The sequence below is a fragment of the Callospermophilus lateralis genome, chromosome 4, assembly GCF_048772815.1.
Source record: "Callospermophilus lateralis isolate mCalLat2 chromosome 4, mCalLat2.hap1, whole genome shotgun sequence".
In the NCBI taxonomy this organism is placed as follows: Eukaryota; Metazoa; Chordata; class Mammalia; order Rodentia; family Sciuridae; genus Callospermophilus; species Callospermophilus lateralis.
The window spans coordinates 148,962,532-148,977,666 of NC_135308.1; the positions used below are offsets into that span (position 1 = coordinate 148,962,532).

Sequence of the window (15,135 nt, forward strand, 5' to 3'; positions counted from 1 at the left end):
GCTGTCATGGTGGGCACCTGATAATGAAAACTGATATCTGGAGTGCATTTTTATTTGGATTTAAAATGTTTTTACCGTCCCAGTATAAACACTGTTAATCTAGTCAAAACCTTTTCTCACAAGATCAAGAGCTTGCATGGTTTTATTTTAACTGGTTGTATTCAACAGAGTGAGAATAAATTGTACATTTACATTAGGCAAAAATCTTAATTGATCTTAAACATGAAGAATGTCATACCAACAACACTTTTAGAAATTTTTGAGATAAAATAAGTGAGTTTTGAAACTCTAAATATCTGGATTTATTTAATTTAATACCACTTGGAAATCTTCTGGACTGTAAGCTTTCTGGAATTGGGAATTTAAGTATCCAATTTTTGATGCAGTGCTGGGAAGTTACAAATCTGTCTTATGTTTGGGTTTGAGAATTACTGATTTGTTTTGGTTGTTCATTGAACTAGCTTCATAGACAATAGTGAATTTTCATATTCCTGGTATAATAGGTCCCTATCCTAAGAACAACAGGATGATTTTCTTAGTCGTTTCCAGATAGAAAAGTAGAGTTAATTATTTTAAGATGGCTTTGGACACCTTGTCATAAATTTGGATAGTAAGTAGCAAATGTGACTGATTATCATAAAAGATATGAAGATAAAGATTTCAATGCATCAAATATATAGAAAATGTGGGTTGGGTGTGTTGATTTCTTTTTATTATTCTTCATTGTATAAAGATAGTGTTAACAATTTAGTTTCAGTGAATTATGCAGTTCTTAATTATCCTCCCATCTTCAAATGGGTTTAGTGGAAAGGGCTTGGTATTAGCAGAAACTACTAATATATTAAGGGAACATAACAATTGAAGATAGCACATATTACATTTTACAAAACCACATATGAATACTGAAACATATTTGTTACTCATGCTACGTTGGAAAGAAACAAATTTTTACTGAATGAAAGCTGGCATTTTTTAGTCGTCAGTGTTATTAGTATGTAGAGTATTAATGTGGGAAAAGAATGCATGCAGTCCCTAAAAACTAAAACCTTCAGCATGTCCAGTGAGAGAATTTATCATGTAGATATTAATGAAGAGACTTTAAATAAATTTTTGTTGTTAGATAAAATACTGACACACAAACATGTTGGTAACATTAGTGGGTCTCTAAGCAACTATAAGTCACTGTAGCCAGATTACAATCTGTTTTATTTCATTTGGGAAAATTAGAAAGTCAAAATAGAGAAAGGAAAAGAATATTTTGCCTGATTAGAAACATCTGAGAACCTATAGAAAAAAACCTAAATTTTGCTTTTTAACGCTTATTTGTTACAGTTTAGTATGTCTATAAACAGGGAAGAATCAAAATTATTTTCAAGCCCTAGGTTTTAGCACTGATATTTTGTTTACCCTCCAACACTAATGGAATGAAACATAATTTTGAAAAAACTCCTAAGACCATATTTTCAAGACATTGAAACATTGTGTTGTGTAGGAATCATTATGACGTTAGCAATTTTTAATAAAAGATTAAAGATATATTAGGTAAGGCTGCAGATCCATGTTGCTCAGTGGTAGAGGGCTTGCCTAACATGTGAGGTCCTGAGTTCAATTCCCAGGACTGTAAAACAAAACAAAACAAAACAGCAAAAACTCATTAATTAAAAGGAAGTAAATATTACAGAAACAAATGTTTTCCCAGTCAGTAGTACTTAAGGACTGATCACTGCCCACTCCTCCTTTGACCCTGAGTAGAAGAAATCCAGTGAAATTTAGGAAATAAGTCTATGACTCTGTTTGCCAGTTTTGTCGTGTGCAAGTTTTGCCTCATCAAAATTTTATGTGCATTTCCCATCTCAATTATAAGTTAGTGAATATATTGGCACCCAACTTTATCCTTTTTTTCTCTTGGCATCATCTCTTTCAGCACTATGAAGAATTTACAGTCTCTCTCAGTGATGTTTTAATGACATGGAAATTCTTACTACATGAGAAATTAAACTTACCCATTGAAGATATGGAAGTGGTTGACCATTATGAGGACATTAAGAAGACTTACGATAATTTTTTGATGAATAGTAATATGGTAGATCTGATCGACATTTATAAAAAATGTAGGATTTTGACTTCTAATTGTGAAAATAATGACATGATATCCCCTGTAAGTATTTTTTTAAATAATCCTATTTTAATAGAACTAAATTTCAGCTAAGCTACTTTTATATATGTATGTGTACATATGTATTTATTTATTGGTATTGGAGATTGAATCCTACCTACATCCCAAGCCCTTTTTATTTTTTTATTTTGACACAGTGTCCCACTGAATTATTTAGGGTCTTGCTAAGTTGCTGAGGCTGGATTTGAAGTTGCAGTCCTCCTGCCTGGAGTAGCTGAGATTACAAACATGCACCATTAAATCATAGTTACACAGTTATAGTAATTTGAGGAAGGTTCTGAAGGAAGGCAGAGAATATAGTCTTTATTCTGGTTAGTAACATGCTTGGAGAAAAACAGAAGCTCTAGTAATTTGATAATGTTTTTGCTTTGGTGATCATGTTAAGAATGGAAAATTTAGGTACCTGAAAGCTAGTTATTATTTGAAAGAAATATTTTGGTGGTAAATTTTGTTAAACTTGTGTTATTATTTGGTTGCTATAACAGTTTTTTATTAGATCAAAAAATATTGTAACAAATCAGTACCAAATGCCTGTTTTTTTTTTAAATTATGTCAAGGATTGCTTTTTTAAAATGTATTTTTTCTTGGTTGAATGTGCATCTGTTATTCAGCATATGTAATATGAATGACTATTATGGTTTTTCTCTTATGGATTAATAATATTTTATTTTGTGATGGGAGTGTCATTTATCTTATGAGAATAGTATGGGGCAATATGTGTGAGATATAGACTTCTTTTTTTGTACAACCATAGTTATTTTTTAATAGAATATAAATTAAAAAATTAAATACAGTAGCATCCCTTACAGTTTGGTTTTGTTTACATTAGAATTTATGAATCCTTTTTTAGAATATGTTCATCTGTATCTAATTTTTTAAAAGCATTGAAGGTGCTCTTTATTTTAAGATTTACTGAATGCTATAAAGCAGTGGTTAAATAGTAGTAATAGCTAAATAAGTGTAGCTGGAATTAGAAGAGGATGTTTACTATATTTTATAAGATAATTTGAATACTTTGTAAATATTTCCATATGGTAATATTGTTTTAGCTGTTTATAATGGAAACTTCTACTAAAAAAGTGAGTTAGAAAAAAATAGAAGCTTATTTCACTCCTAAAAGATGTTGAAATATATGCAACTAGAACTGATGTGATATTTCATGGTTATCAGAGATCCAGGCTTTTCCTGTCATGCTGCTTTCCCCATCTCATGTTCCATCTTAATTCTTGGCCTCTGTCCTCAAGACCACCAACCTCATGGTTCAGGATGACCATTGAAGCTCCAGACATTGTATCAGCATTCTTTGCTACAGGAAGTAGTAAGAGGGAACAGCAATCTCCTTTTAGGGAGACATAGCTCTTTTGCTTCCATTTTGGTTAGTCACATGGGCACTCCAAGCTGAGGGAGGGTGGAGAAGATAGTCATTATTCTGGGTAGTAACATGCAAGGATAAAATAGATCATGGAGTTAGAGAGTTGGCAGTTTGTTGTCTTTGCCTCACTGGGCTCCATGGAGGCCTTTGCTTGTAACTTCCTCAACATGTGTTGCCCATGTGCATGTTCATCCCACACATGCACATCCACAGTGTGGTAAGGGTACTTGCAAGTGGAGATAGTTCACTTAGTAAATTCTCCCCTAGTTGTACTTTTTTTGCTTGCTTGTTGAGATGATTTTTTATACTTTTAACATAGTTCTTTTTGAGGGGCTAATCATATATAAGCATTGAGTTGTAGAAACAAGAAAGAAGATCAACCAGCACTAGTGTGATATAACTGAGGATTTTAGGCACATTGTTTTCATCCTGTGCCTTGCCCCTGTCTGAGTTCTCTAAAAAGCTTCCTCATTTGAGTGTATTAACCTGTAGTATGAGATATATAAGGTGCACATTTGGGTTGTCTGTGAGGGAGGTGGTCTCCAAATAGTAACATATCTCCCTTGAAGGACACCAGGAATGAAAATTGAAACTGCTAAAATGTAGTGCATGAAGAAATTTTCTATATTTAAACTCTGAAACATTAATAGTTTGGTCTTTGATATTTATACTTGCTCTAAGGAAATTTCTAGTGAGGAAAAAATGGACAGATGTATTTCTCAAAAATGTACTAAATATAACACTAATTTATACTTAAGTGCCTTTAAACTTATATATTAGACTATTAAATGATTCTGAATTTTCATTACCCTGATAAAATTTATTTGCTTCTTATTATAGCTTAAATAAGGCAGGAATTATGAGGAATTAGGATAAAGCTAAGACAGCAACCTGTAAACTTGAAGCATTCCCCTTTCACCTTCGTTTTCTGGTTTATAATTCCTCTCCTGAGGACCATGGTTGCAGCGCTGTAGGCATCTGGAAGCAGACAAGGTTTGGTTCTAGCTGGAGTGGAAGTGGAGATTTGGTGAACAGCTTGCTTTCTCATGAACTAGTGGGTATCTGAGAGATAGCGTCAGATCTGGGGTGAGGAGCAGAAGAGCTTAACCACAGAGACTTTTGGATCTTCTGAGAAGGTCAGCAAATATCCTCTGTGAGTATGCCCAGATTCCCTGTCCTTCTAGGCAAGAAGGAGCGGATGGGTGGGCTTGCTTCCTGTTGGTGAGGCTTGGGAGAACATGGGACTTTGTTCGTTTCGACAGCCTCTTTTTTTTTCTTCCACTGCTGTGCCATAGAAGAGCATTTCACCTTCCATTACTTGCAGAGCTGTCATGTTAGAGCTGAACCCCAAACTGCCAGTGAAGAAAACCAACAAACCATCTATAGGTTGCCAACAGCCAGAGAAGGATAGGTCAGCTGACAACATACCTGCCCAACAGAACAGAACTGCTAGAGGGGAATGACAACTTGAATATACATAATTATTAGGTACTTAAGGAAACTCAAGGATAGCAGCCACACATAAGACTTCCTAGATTTTGCAAACAACAAACTCCAAACCAAAAACAAGTCACATCTGCAGGGCTTCAGTGTGGGTGGCTTGGCACTGGGAATATATCAGGGTGTTGGGCTGAAGGACTGCACTGGCACTGGTGGGTGCGACCTGCAGTTGCCCAGGGCAGCCGGGGAAGTGGTATTGGAGCCCAAGGCCCAGCTTCTGGGGCTGAACTCTGAGTAGGAAGGGACTTCTTGAGAAAGCTCAGAAAACACAGCTCTCCTGAGGAAGCGGCCCCTAGTTGGAACCTGAGACCACCAGGCGATTCCTCTAACCTTTGTTAAGGGAGATCCAGAGTGTGGGTCCCCCATGCCTGCAGGGATCAGCTCTGCAGCCACCTCCAGAAAGAGGAGGCCTTGTATGATCTAGGCCTCCAACAGGTGCAGTGGGCAGTTAGGGCCACCAGACATGCTCACTCCTAGGGAAGATCTTACCCTGTCGCCTCTGCCCAACATCTTGGGCAGAAGCAGAAGCCCAAGCCCTTCAGTTTAACCCAGAAAACTGCCAGCAAACCCCAAAGTCCTCATGTCTCAGAGACACCTGTCTTTGTGGACATCTTGTGGTTACTAAACATAAAGCAAGATTTTGTTCTTATAAATGTTTGTCCCATGTTGTTCCCCGGCCCTAAACTTTATCCACAAACATTTGTTTTTCTCTTCCCACAAACAAACAAAAAGCTTTTTAACCCCAACCCTTCCTCTGTTGTTTTTGGGTTCCTCTTTCAGGTATGTGGACAGGTGGGCTGGCTCTCCTCAGGCATGCAGATAAAAGCCTATTGCTAGAGAGTGATCAAAAGGACTACCTATAAATGTTATCACAGACTGGATTGATATACTGTATAATAGATTGTAGGGACACGTAGGTCTAGGGTGTTCTGTTTTAAGAGATGGATAAAAGCTTTATTCTCAAAGCTGCAGGTGTGGGGGGGAAGTATTCAGCCTCAAGAATTCCATTCTCCTTGGAAGTACTTGCATTTCTTTGGAGGCTTTCAACAGAGAGAATGAAATCTCTCACAAAGAGGAATTAGATGCAGGCTAGCATTTCATCAACTGATGTTCTGAATATGATAAGAATTTATTCTTTGTATAAGATGTCTCCACCTTTGTGACTTTTATGAGCTAGTTCTTCCTCTATAAGCTATTGCAGAGGTTCATTCCCCTCCCCCCCTTTTTTTAAGCAATTACCAGGTTATAAAATTATCATGCTTATATAAGTGATAAAAGCTTGTTAATTTTTCAAATAAATCATGAGAGTATGAAGCAGAAAAAGTTGTGTAACTACATACAGACAAATACTTCAGAGTAACTCCTACTCTTTTTGAAAAATAAGCCATTTTTATGAGAATTTTAAAAAAAGAAGATAAAAACAAATTCAAAATCAAGTTAGTATCCTGAAAATCAAGGACAATAAATTTTTTTATTTGTCTGATTTTAATTTGTGCATTATAATTACATGTGATAGTAAATTTATTTATACATGCACACAATAAAACAATATAATTTGGTCAGTACCTCCCATTTTCTTCTCCCTCCTCCAGATTTCCTTCCTCTATACATCTCCGTTCTATTTGCATGAGGTTCACCCCTTAAGTGCCATCCATTCTCCTGCAAAAGACATCATTTTATTCTTTATGGCTAGATAAAACTCCATGATATATATATATATATATATATATATATATATATATATATATATATATATATATTGCATTTTCTTTATTCAAGTACAATAAAAATTTAAAGTACAGAATAAATACAACATTATGAAATAAAGGAAAAGAAACTTGGAGGTTAAATCTAGAGGAATTAACATGAAAATGATAGTACTCCAAGGAAGGAAAACAGATGCATATGAGGGCATAATTAAATATGTATATTTGTTATAATAAACAGTTTCCTTAGCTGGGAGACCCAACTCTGCTAATGATGAGTATTTAACAGTTCCAGGCTATATTGATGAGAAAATATGTGCCTCTTCAAATTCTGGTAAAATTCCTGAACTCTTAAGGATAATGATGAATCTTACTAGTTTCTTTATTTAACTATAATTTATCCTTTAATTATAATTTAAATATAAGTTTGTTATTTAACAAAAATTTTAATTCCATGCCCTGAAGGAAGAGGACCTGCAAATCTTATCCTTGATCAAGATTATCATTTATCAGTCAAGTTGAAGGGTTTATGAAATATGAAAAAGAATATCATGCTAATATCTCATATGAAGAATTCCATGTATAGTCAATAACTGCCAACAAGTATCAAGTAATATTCTGCACTGGAATAACAGTGACATTATGTGTGAATTTTTTTTATTAGTAATACCCTATATTTTCTGCAGATTCAACTACTGGATTTTCTCTGTGGCAAAGAGCATGCAGGAGATGATGAAAATGATCTTTATATGCCAATGTCACCGGTAAAACACAACCAGGATCATGAAAAGGTATTGATAGATTAGTAAATTAAAGCAGAATATGAGCCCTTTCAAAATACTATGTATTTGATGGTTCATTGGAGCTATTAATGTTTTGTTCTTTTAAAATTTTTATAAGATTTTAGTTTGCTGAAATAAACTATTTGGAGTCTAGAGAGAGAGCCTGATACTAATCAGGTTATTCATGGTTTGGGGCCAAGGCAACTTCCACTAAGCAAAAATAAGTATCGTTCAGAGAACCAGAAAAATAGGTGAACTTTCAGTTATCAGTTTCTGCACCTCACATATACTATTTTAGACGTGTGATTCTTGGGAGAATATGTTTTATTGAAAAATCTAGCCTGTATCCTTCGAAGTAATACAAATGATGTACTACCTACGACTAAGAGTTCTGTCCACAGGTTTTGCTGTGGAAACGAATCACAGAACATTAGAGCCACATACAGGTTTGGTCTAATACAACTTGCTTTCAGCTGCATGTTATGCTAGGTATCTAATTACATGTAGTGACCCCCACTGACCATGGGAATTATATTTATAGAAGTTTCTATGATTAATTAAATCACCATTGACAAGAGTTAGAGAGTATTGGGAAAAATAGTAAAATTATATTTAACATACTTTAAAAAATATGGTGTATAAAAAATCTAGAGTGCACCTACTTGTGTAACCAACTGCTGCATTAAGTCAACACATTGGTGAATTACCTTCTTAATTTTTCAGAAAACTTTTCTGAGATTGATTCTTCCAGAAGACCTATATTTTACAGATTGTACTTTTAAAAACATATTTTATTACTGCCTTCAAGTAAATACATGCATTCTGGATTTAATTTAGTTTAGTATTTTTATGTGTATCTGATTTTATTTCTATCCTTTGCACCTTATCTCTAAAATTCTTCACCATATACTTCCTGCAAATTAGGGATGACCACAGTATCACTTATCATATAAAGAAAACTTAAATACCCATTAATATAATTTACTACCTTTCTACTCCAATTTCAGCATTTGTCCCCAAAATGGTTTTATATCTCTTTAGACTCTTAATTTATAAGAATTCCCCTCATCTTTTTGTTTCTTCCTTTTTAATTATCTGATGAATACTCAGGTAATATTTAACTTGTTCTTTTATTTGCTGTCTCTCTGTCTCTCTGTCTCTCTGTCTCTCTCTCTCTCTCTCTCTCTCTTAATTTTTTGGTACTGGGTATTGAACCCAGGGGTACTTTATCCCTGATCTACACCCCAGTCCTTTTTATTGGTTTTGTTGTTTTTGAGATAGGGGCTTGCTAAGTTGCTGAGGCTGGCTTTGGACTTCTGATCCTTCTCCCTCAGCCTCCTGAGTCACTGAGATTATAGGCACATGCCATTATGCCCAGCTTCTTGCTGTAATTCTAATAAACTGGAAGTTAGAAGTTTAAATTTGGGCTTAATATTTTATAAGAAATAGTTTATAACAGATGTGGAGAATTTCATTTTTGTATCACTTCAGGAGGCACAAACAGGCTGCCCAAATTGCAAGGTCTCTACAAAATAAAAATGTAGTTTTCGGGTTGGCTGGGGTTGTGGCTCAGTGGTAGAGCGCTCGCCTAGCACATGTGAGGCACTGGGTTCGATCCTCAGCACCACATAAAAATAAATAAATAAAATAAAGATATTGTGTCCAACTACAACTAAAAACAATTTAAAAAATAACATGTTAGTTTTCTCTTTGTTGTCAGCATATGTCTGTGGGGTGATACTTTAGCACTGTGTAAATAACCTTATTTCCCAACAATGTTTCCCTAATGGTTTTATGTATGCATTGGTGATCCTTGCCTGAGTCAAATATTTAGCATTTATAGAAAGGTGAGTTTCTTTTTTTGTCATGTGTACATTAATTACCTGCCATTTCTCAGTAAAGAAAAGCTTTATCTTGTTAAATGGGACGAGGTGTGGTTCTGTTAAAATGTCAAGGTTAATGCTTAATTCTCTATCATGGGAATTAGTATACATAAGAGGCAAATAAGATTTTTTTTTCTACTTTCTCCTTTTTTGTTTGTAGATTGCTGTGGAGTCATGGATTTTTATTTATGTAGTTTTTATTTATGCCCTGTTAGATTTTTTGAGCATTTTCTTTTCTCTCAAGCCCACCTTGAATGTTTCTTGCCCAGACCACCATGTTCCTTTTAGTGATTTTAAACTATTTTCTTAAAATTAAGTTTTCACTTACATTCTCACTTTTTTTCCTCTTCTGCCTCAGTCTGGCTGGGCACAAATCACGAGCCACTCACAGCTTTGTAGATTCAAACAGCAACTCTTTATTCCTGAACTCACACTGGCCTTCTACAAACACGTTCTGGGGAAATCCACGTTCTCTGCCCAAATCCACACCCACTGGGCTTCTGTCTCCCAAATATACTGTCTGACCCTAAGAACTCAAGAGGAACTCAGGCAGCAGGATACGCCCTATTCTAAATGGGGAATGCCCTAAACTTGGATTATGCTAAACCGGGAACACCCTAAACACTGCTCTGGTCCTTGAGCAAGGTCACCTTACATGCAGTGTCGCTGCAAAATGTTCTATTTCCATGAGTCCTTCCACTAAAGAAACATGGGGGTACGCTGGCAAGGAAATTGTCATACCTACTTGGCTGATGGCTCCCAGCACTCTTCTGCTCCAAAGCTTGACAAACTGCTTACCAAATTGGCTGGTCTTTTCTCAGTGGCACTTAAGAACTACATTCATGTATGAGGAGGGGAGATCTCTTACAGACTCCTTTTCTTTGATCTGTCTGGCTCCTGGTACTCTATAGGGGAGAATCTAAGAGTAATTGTTACTATATTTTTTTTTTTTTTTTTTTTTTTTTGTACCAGGGATTGAGCTCAGGGGCACTGGATCTCTAAGCCACATCCCTGCCCTATTTAGTATTTTATTTAGAGTCAGGGTCTCACTGAGTTGCTTAGTGCCTTGCTTTTGCTGAGGCTGGCTTTAATTCTCAATCCTCCTGCCTCCTGAGCCATTGGGATCACAGTTGTGGGCAATCTTACCTGGCTTCTTATATACTTTTTAAAAAGAGAAATGAGCTGATTTGTATATGTAAAAAGATCTAATCTCTTAGAATTTTGGCTTACAGTTATAAAACATTATCCTAAAGTAATTTCCATGATGGAGAAACTGATGGGTCTTCATTGTACCTATATTTAAAAAACATTGATAGGGATTGGGGGTATAGCCTGAATAAGTGAATAAGCACAAGGCCCTGTGTTTGAGGCCCTGGCCCACCACCAAAACAAAGCAAAAACAACCAAAGAAAACTCTCCAAAAGCTCATAATTTGTTTCTTTGTGTTAATCCTGTGCTTTTTATCTTTTGCTTCCTGGGACTGTCTTTTCTAGGAGAATTTTATCTTACTAGTTAGCTGGTGGATTTGATTTTCTGAGGGCCATTAAAGTTAGAGCCACATTGACAGCTCTGAAGTTTCTAATTTTTTTTTTCAGAAGGTATTTTTGGAAGTCAATATATTTCTATTGAAAGGCTAAGGTTACTTTTTTGGGCTATGGTCTTGCCAAGATATATTTTGATCACCAAATTTGCTTACACCAAAATCTTCAAATAGAAGAATGGAATGAATTTAAGAAACAATATTTTTGTTCCTTTATTTTATTTTTCCTAAAGTGTTAAACTACTGTTTTAGAATTCTGAGTAATGAAGGGAAAAAGATTAAAGAGCCCCCCAAATCATTACTTAAATAAAAAATTCTATCAGTTTATCTGTTCTAATTCAACTTATTATTATTATTATTATTTATTTTTTTTGGCAAATGTAAACATGTATGTGTTAACCAAGGAGGCAAAAAATACCTGTACAAATTGCAAATTTTTTTATTTTAGAAAAACTTTGTTCAAACTGAGATTGAATATCAGCATTTCAGTAAGAATTAAGGGATACGAAAAGCAACTTGGAACTGTCAGAAAGCTTAAATAAAATTGTCCAATTTCTAAACAAATCTCACAAATATTTTGTGGTATGGATAGAATCAGTTTATTAAACAAATAAATAGAACAGTATCCTTATTTTTGGTATCTTGGAAAAGCTTCAGTCTTGTGGATTTTGTCAATTTAAGCCCTTGCTTCTGGACATCATAACTGTACTCATGTGGACTGCTTTTACAGAGAGCCTCTTTAAAACCCACTTGCACATACAAGAGCAGGGAAACCATAACTGCCATGTTATTTGACCATAATGATGGGGATAGATGTCCAATTCAGCCATGAGTTAAAAGAAACACTCCATCTGTGAGGACTCCAAGATGTTTTCCCCTGATGTTTGCCCAGGATCACAGATCAGAAATTTAGAATTTTTTTAGCCTTAAAGAGTAAGTTGTAAATGTGGAAGCATAAACCCTGATTTTGTACCCAATAAGGATTAGGAGTATACATAATAGTAAGTCTTGATTATTTTTGAATAGTAGAGTACAGTGAAACAGATTATGTTAAATTAAATGTAGGAAATATTAAAAAGTTTCTTATTGCAATGTAAACATCAGTTTTTCCTCTGTTTTGATTTTTGACAAATAGTATTATTCTTCCCAGATATCAAAGTGATAATTTGTCTGTCTTGTTTTAGACAGACCATCACTATGAAATTAAAATTGAAGCTTTACTATTATAGACCACAGATAATATTACAATTCATTGTGAAAATAAAGATTAAAAGACACTTGAAATATAAGGAGAAAACTGTATTATTCGTTATTTTATAAAATTTTAGAACAAATTTTAATGCTGCCGATATTTTTGTGGTTGTACCTAAGAGATTTTCTTTGTAAAGCAATGTAATTTAAAAAAAAAACACTTATTTGACTGCAGATATTTTAATTAATAGAATTTCAATTTTAAAGTTTTAAAAGGACCAAACATATATTATTTTTTCTTCATTATTAAGCAAAAACTGATTGAGACCTATTAATAAAAGTGGACTGCTTACCTACTATAATACTGAATATTCTTTTAGGCTTTAAGGGTACGTCACTTGCTGATATGGATCTCATGGAGTAGTGGAAGGATTAAGAAAATAAACAAAATATCAGAAAATATTAAGACCTACAGATAATTATAATAGGATGATGCAGAGTTATCAAAGGGTGAAGAAATAAAAGAGTTTGTATCTACTATAGATTAGGAAATCAGGGAACCTCTCTGAAAAGGTAACATTGTAATTTTTTATTGCTGCCTTTTAAAATTCTTTTCATGTTTCAAAAATTTTAAATGTGATTAGGCAGAATATGAAGAAATTTTAATTTGAATAAGGAAAACATTTTCTTAAGAGTTTTCCGATGATAAGTTACTGGGACTTTAGCTAAATTACTGAAGTTATTGAAGGATTTATGAATTTCATGTTTTGAGAATGAACTGAATTTAGAGTTTATGAACCAGTATTTGAGGGAATAGGCAGGAAAGAGAATTTCAGTCTGAAAACAACATCCAAGAACTAGAAACAAACAAGATTCCAGAACAGAAGGTGATATGGTAAAAAAAGAATGAAAATTTATGAAGTTTTTCTTTTCCTTTTGGTATCATGTTTAAGAATTCCTTGTCTAGTTACAGGTTTTAAAGATTTTCTTCTAAACATTTTATAGTACATTTAGATATATGTACATTTAGATATATGATCCACTGTGAGTTAATTTTTATGAAAGGTATAAGATTTTAGTTGAGATTTATTTGTTTTCCTTATGGATGACCAGTTCCAACATCAGATATTGAAAAGACTGTCCTTTCTTTATTAATCCTTTTGCAACTTTGTCAAAATCTAACCACCATATCTGGGTCAGGGTATTTCTGGACTCTCTTCCATTCCATTGAGCTTGGTGTCTTTTCCCGAATATTACTCTATCTTGATTATTGCGATTGTATAGTAATTCTCAAAAATTATTTTCCAGTATATTTAGTATGTTTATCCAGTGTCTTCTGGTTTACATATTTCTTGATGACCTGTTATCTTGATCCCTGTTCCCCATAGGTAATGTATTATTTTGTTCTGACTGCCATCCAATTTTTTTCTCTTCTTTGGCTATTAGAGTTTTATTATAATGTATGTAGGAGTGATTTTTTTTTTAAATTTTACCTACTTGAAGAACTTCTTGGAACTATAATGTTTTCCAAATTGAGGATGTTTCTGGGCATAATATCATTACACTTTTTTTCTACTTCTTTCACTTTTGTGCATTTTGGCTGCTTTTCCATGTCTTTATACAGTTATATTGTTTTGTTTTTTAATTTACCTAATATTAAGCTGTGTGAGCTTTAAAATCTTCCAGGTCCTGAATACCTATAAATAGCTAATTTGACGATAAAGGTTATTCAATTACGTGTTTTTTCATTTGAGATTGAAGGACAAGTATAAGTGTGTTTGTGTGTGTGTGTGTGTGTGTGTGTGTGTGTGTGTGTGTATGTATATATGTGTGTATATTATATATATATATATATATATATATATATATATATATATATACAAGACCTGATGCTTCTGTCAAGTTCTCCCTAATCTTATTTTTTGCTTGAATAGTCTGTAACTCTGCATGACACCAGTAAATATCAGCATCAACTGAATGCTATTATTTAACATTTAGTTAAATCTCTTCATTTTCAATATCTACTAGTTCTCAAAACTTAAACATTTAACTTTAGTCCTTAAATCTGGCATTTAAGGAATGTAGCTATTGGAACAGAGCCAGTTGGCTCGTGGTCTAAGCTTCTGAAATTTTATTATTGGCTGTTAATTTAGTGGCTGATGTATGCAAGAGAATTAGAAATGCAGATTTGAACTGTATCTTTTGTATCATTTTTTAACAGTCATTTTCCAATAATTATAATAGTTACTATGTACTCATGGTTTCTTATTGTCAGTGAGTTTATTTATAAGAAAGAATATATTGACTATGCAACCTAAGGTTTCAGTTTATATACAATTCTCATTTCCTAAAGAACTGTGAAGTATTGTGATTGAATCATCATGTGTTCTTTTTATTTGTTCTTTTTAAATATACATGACACTAGAGTATATTTCAACATGTTATGCATGCATGTATTATTCTAATTAGCATCCCCATTCTTGTGGTTGTACATGATGTGGAGATTCACTGTGGTGTATTTATATATGTACTACTATACATTGAAAATATTTAGAATAACTGCAATAAAGAAAATAACTGAATATTTTATTGTACAGGTACAGCTACTAGCAAAGAAAGTTATCTTTTCATATTTAAGCCTTCTAGTAAATTCAAAGAATGACCTGGCTCTGGCTCATATTCTCAATATTCCTGATAGAGGACTTGGAAGAGAAGCCTTCACTGATTTGAAACATGCTGCTCAAGAGAAACAGATGTCTATCTATTTGGTATGGAAATGTTACATTGTCATGATTGTGTTAAGACTCTTTGAGCAGTGGATTCATAAACCCTGATATAGAGTTCTTTTTTTTTCCTCTTTGCACATTTTTTATTGTTGCATTATAGTTGTACATAATGATGGAGTTTGTTGCTGCATACTCATACATGCACACAATATGACCATGTATTTTGGCCGGTATCACTCCCCAGCACTTTCCACTTCCT

The 15,135-nt window shown here is 33.9% G+C and overlaps 1 protein-coding gene across 1 annotated transcript in view; it reads left to right on the top strand.

Moving 5' to 3' along the window:
- Positions 1 to 15,135, top strand: part of Parpbp (PARP1 binding protein) — a 50,163-nt gene that overhangs the window by 11,984 nt on the left and 23,044 nt on the right. The window contains exons 3-5 of the mRNA XM_076853238.2: positions 1,925 to 2,158; positions 7,441 to 7,545; positions 14,748 to 14,918. Of these exons, the coding sequence (XP_076709353.2) occupies positions 1,925 to 2,158; positions 7,441 to 7,545; positions 14,748 to 14,918 (510 nt within the window). The remainder of the gene's footprint in view (positions 1 to 1,924; positions 2,159 to 7,440; positions 7,546 to 14,747; positions 14,919 to 15,135) is intronic.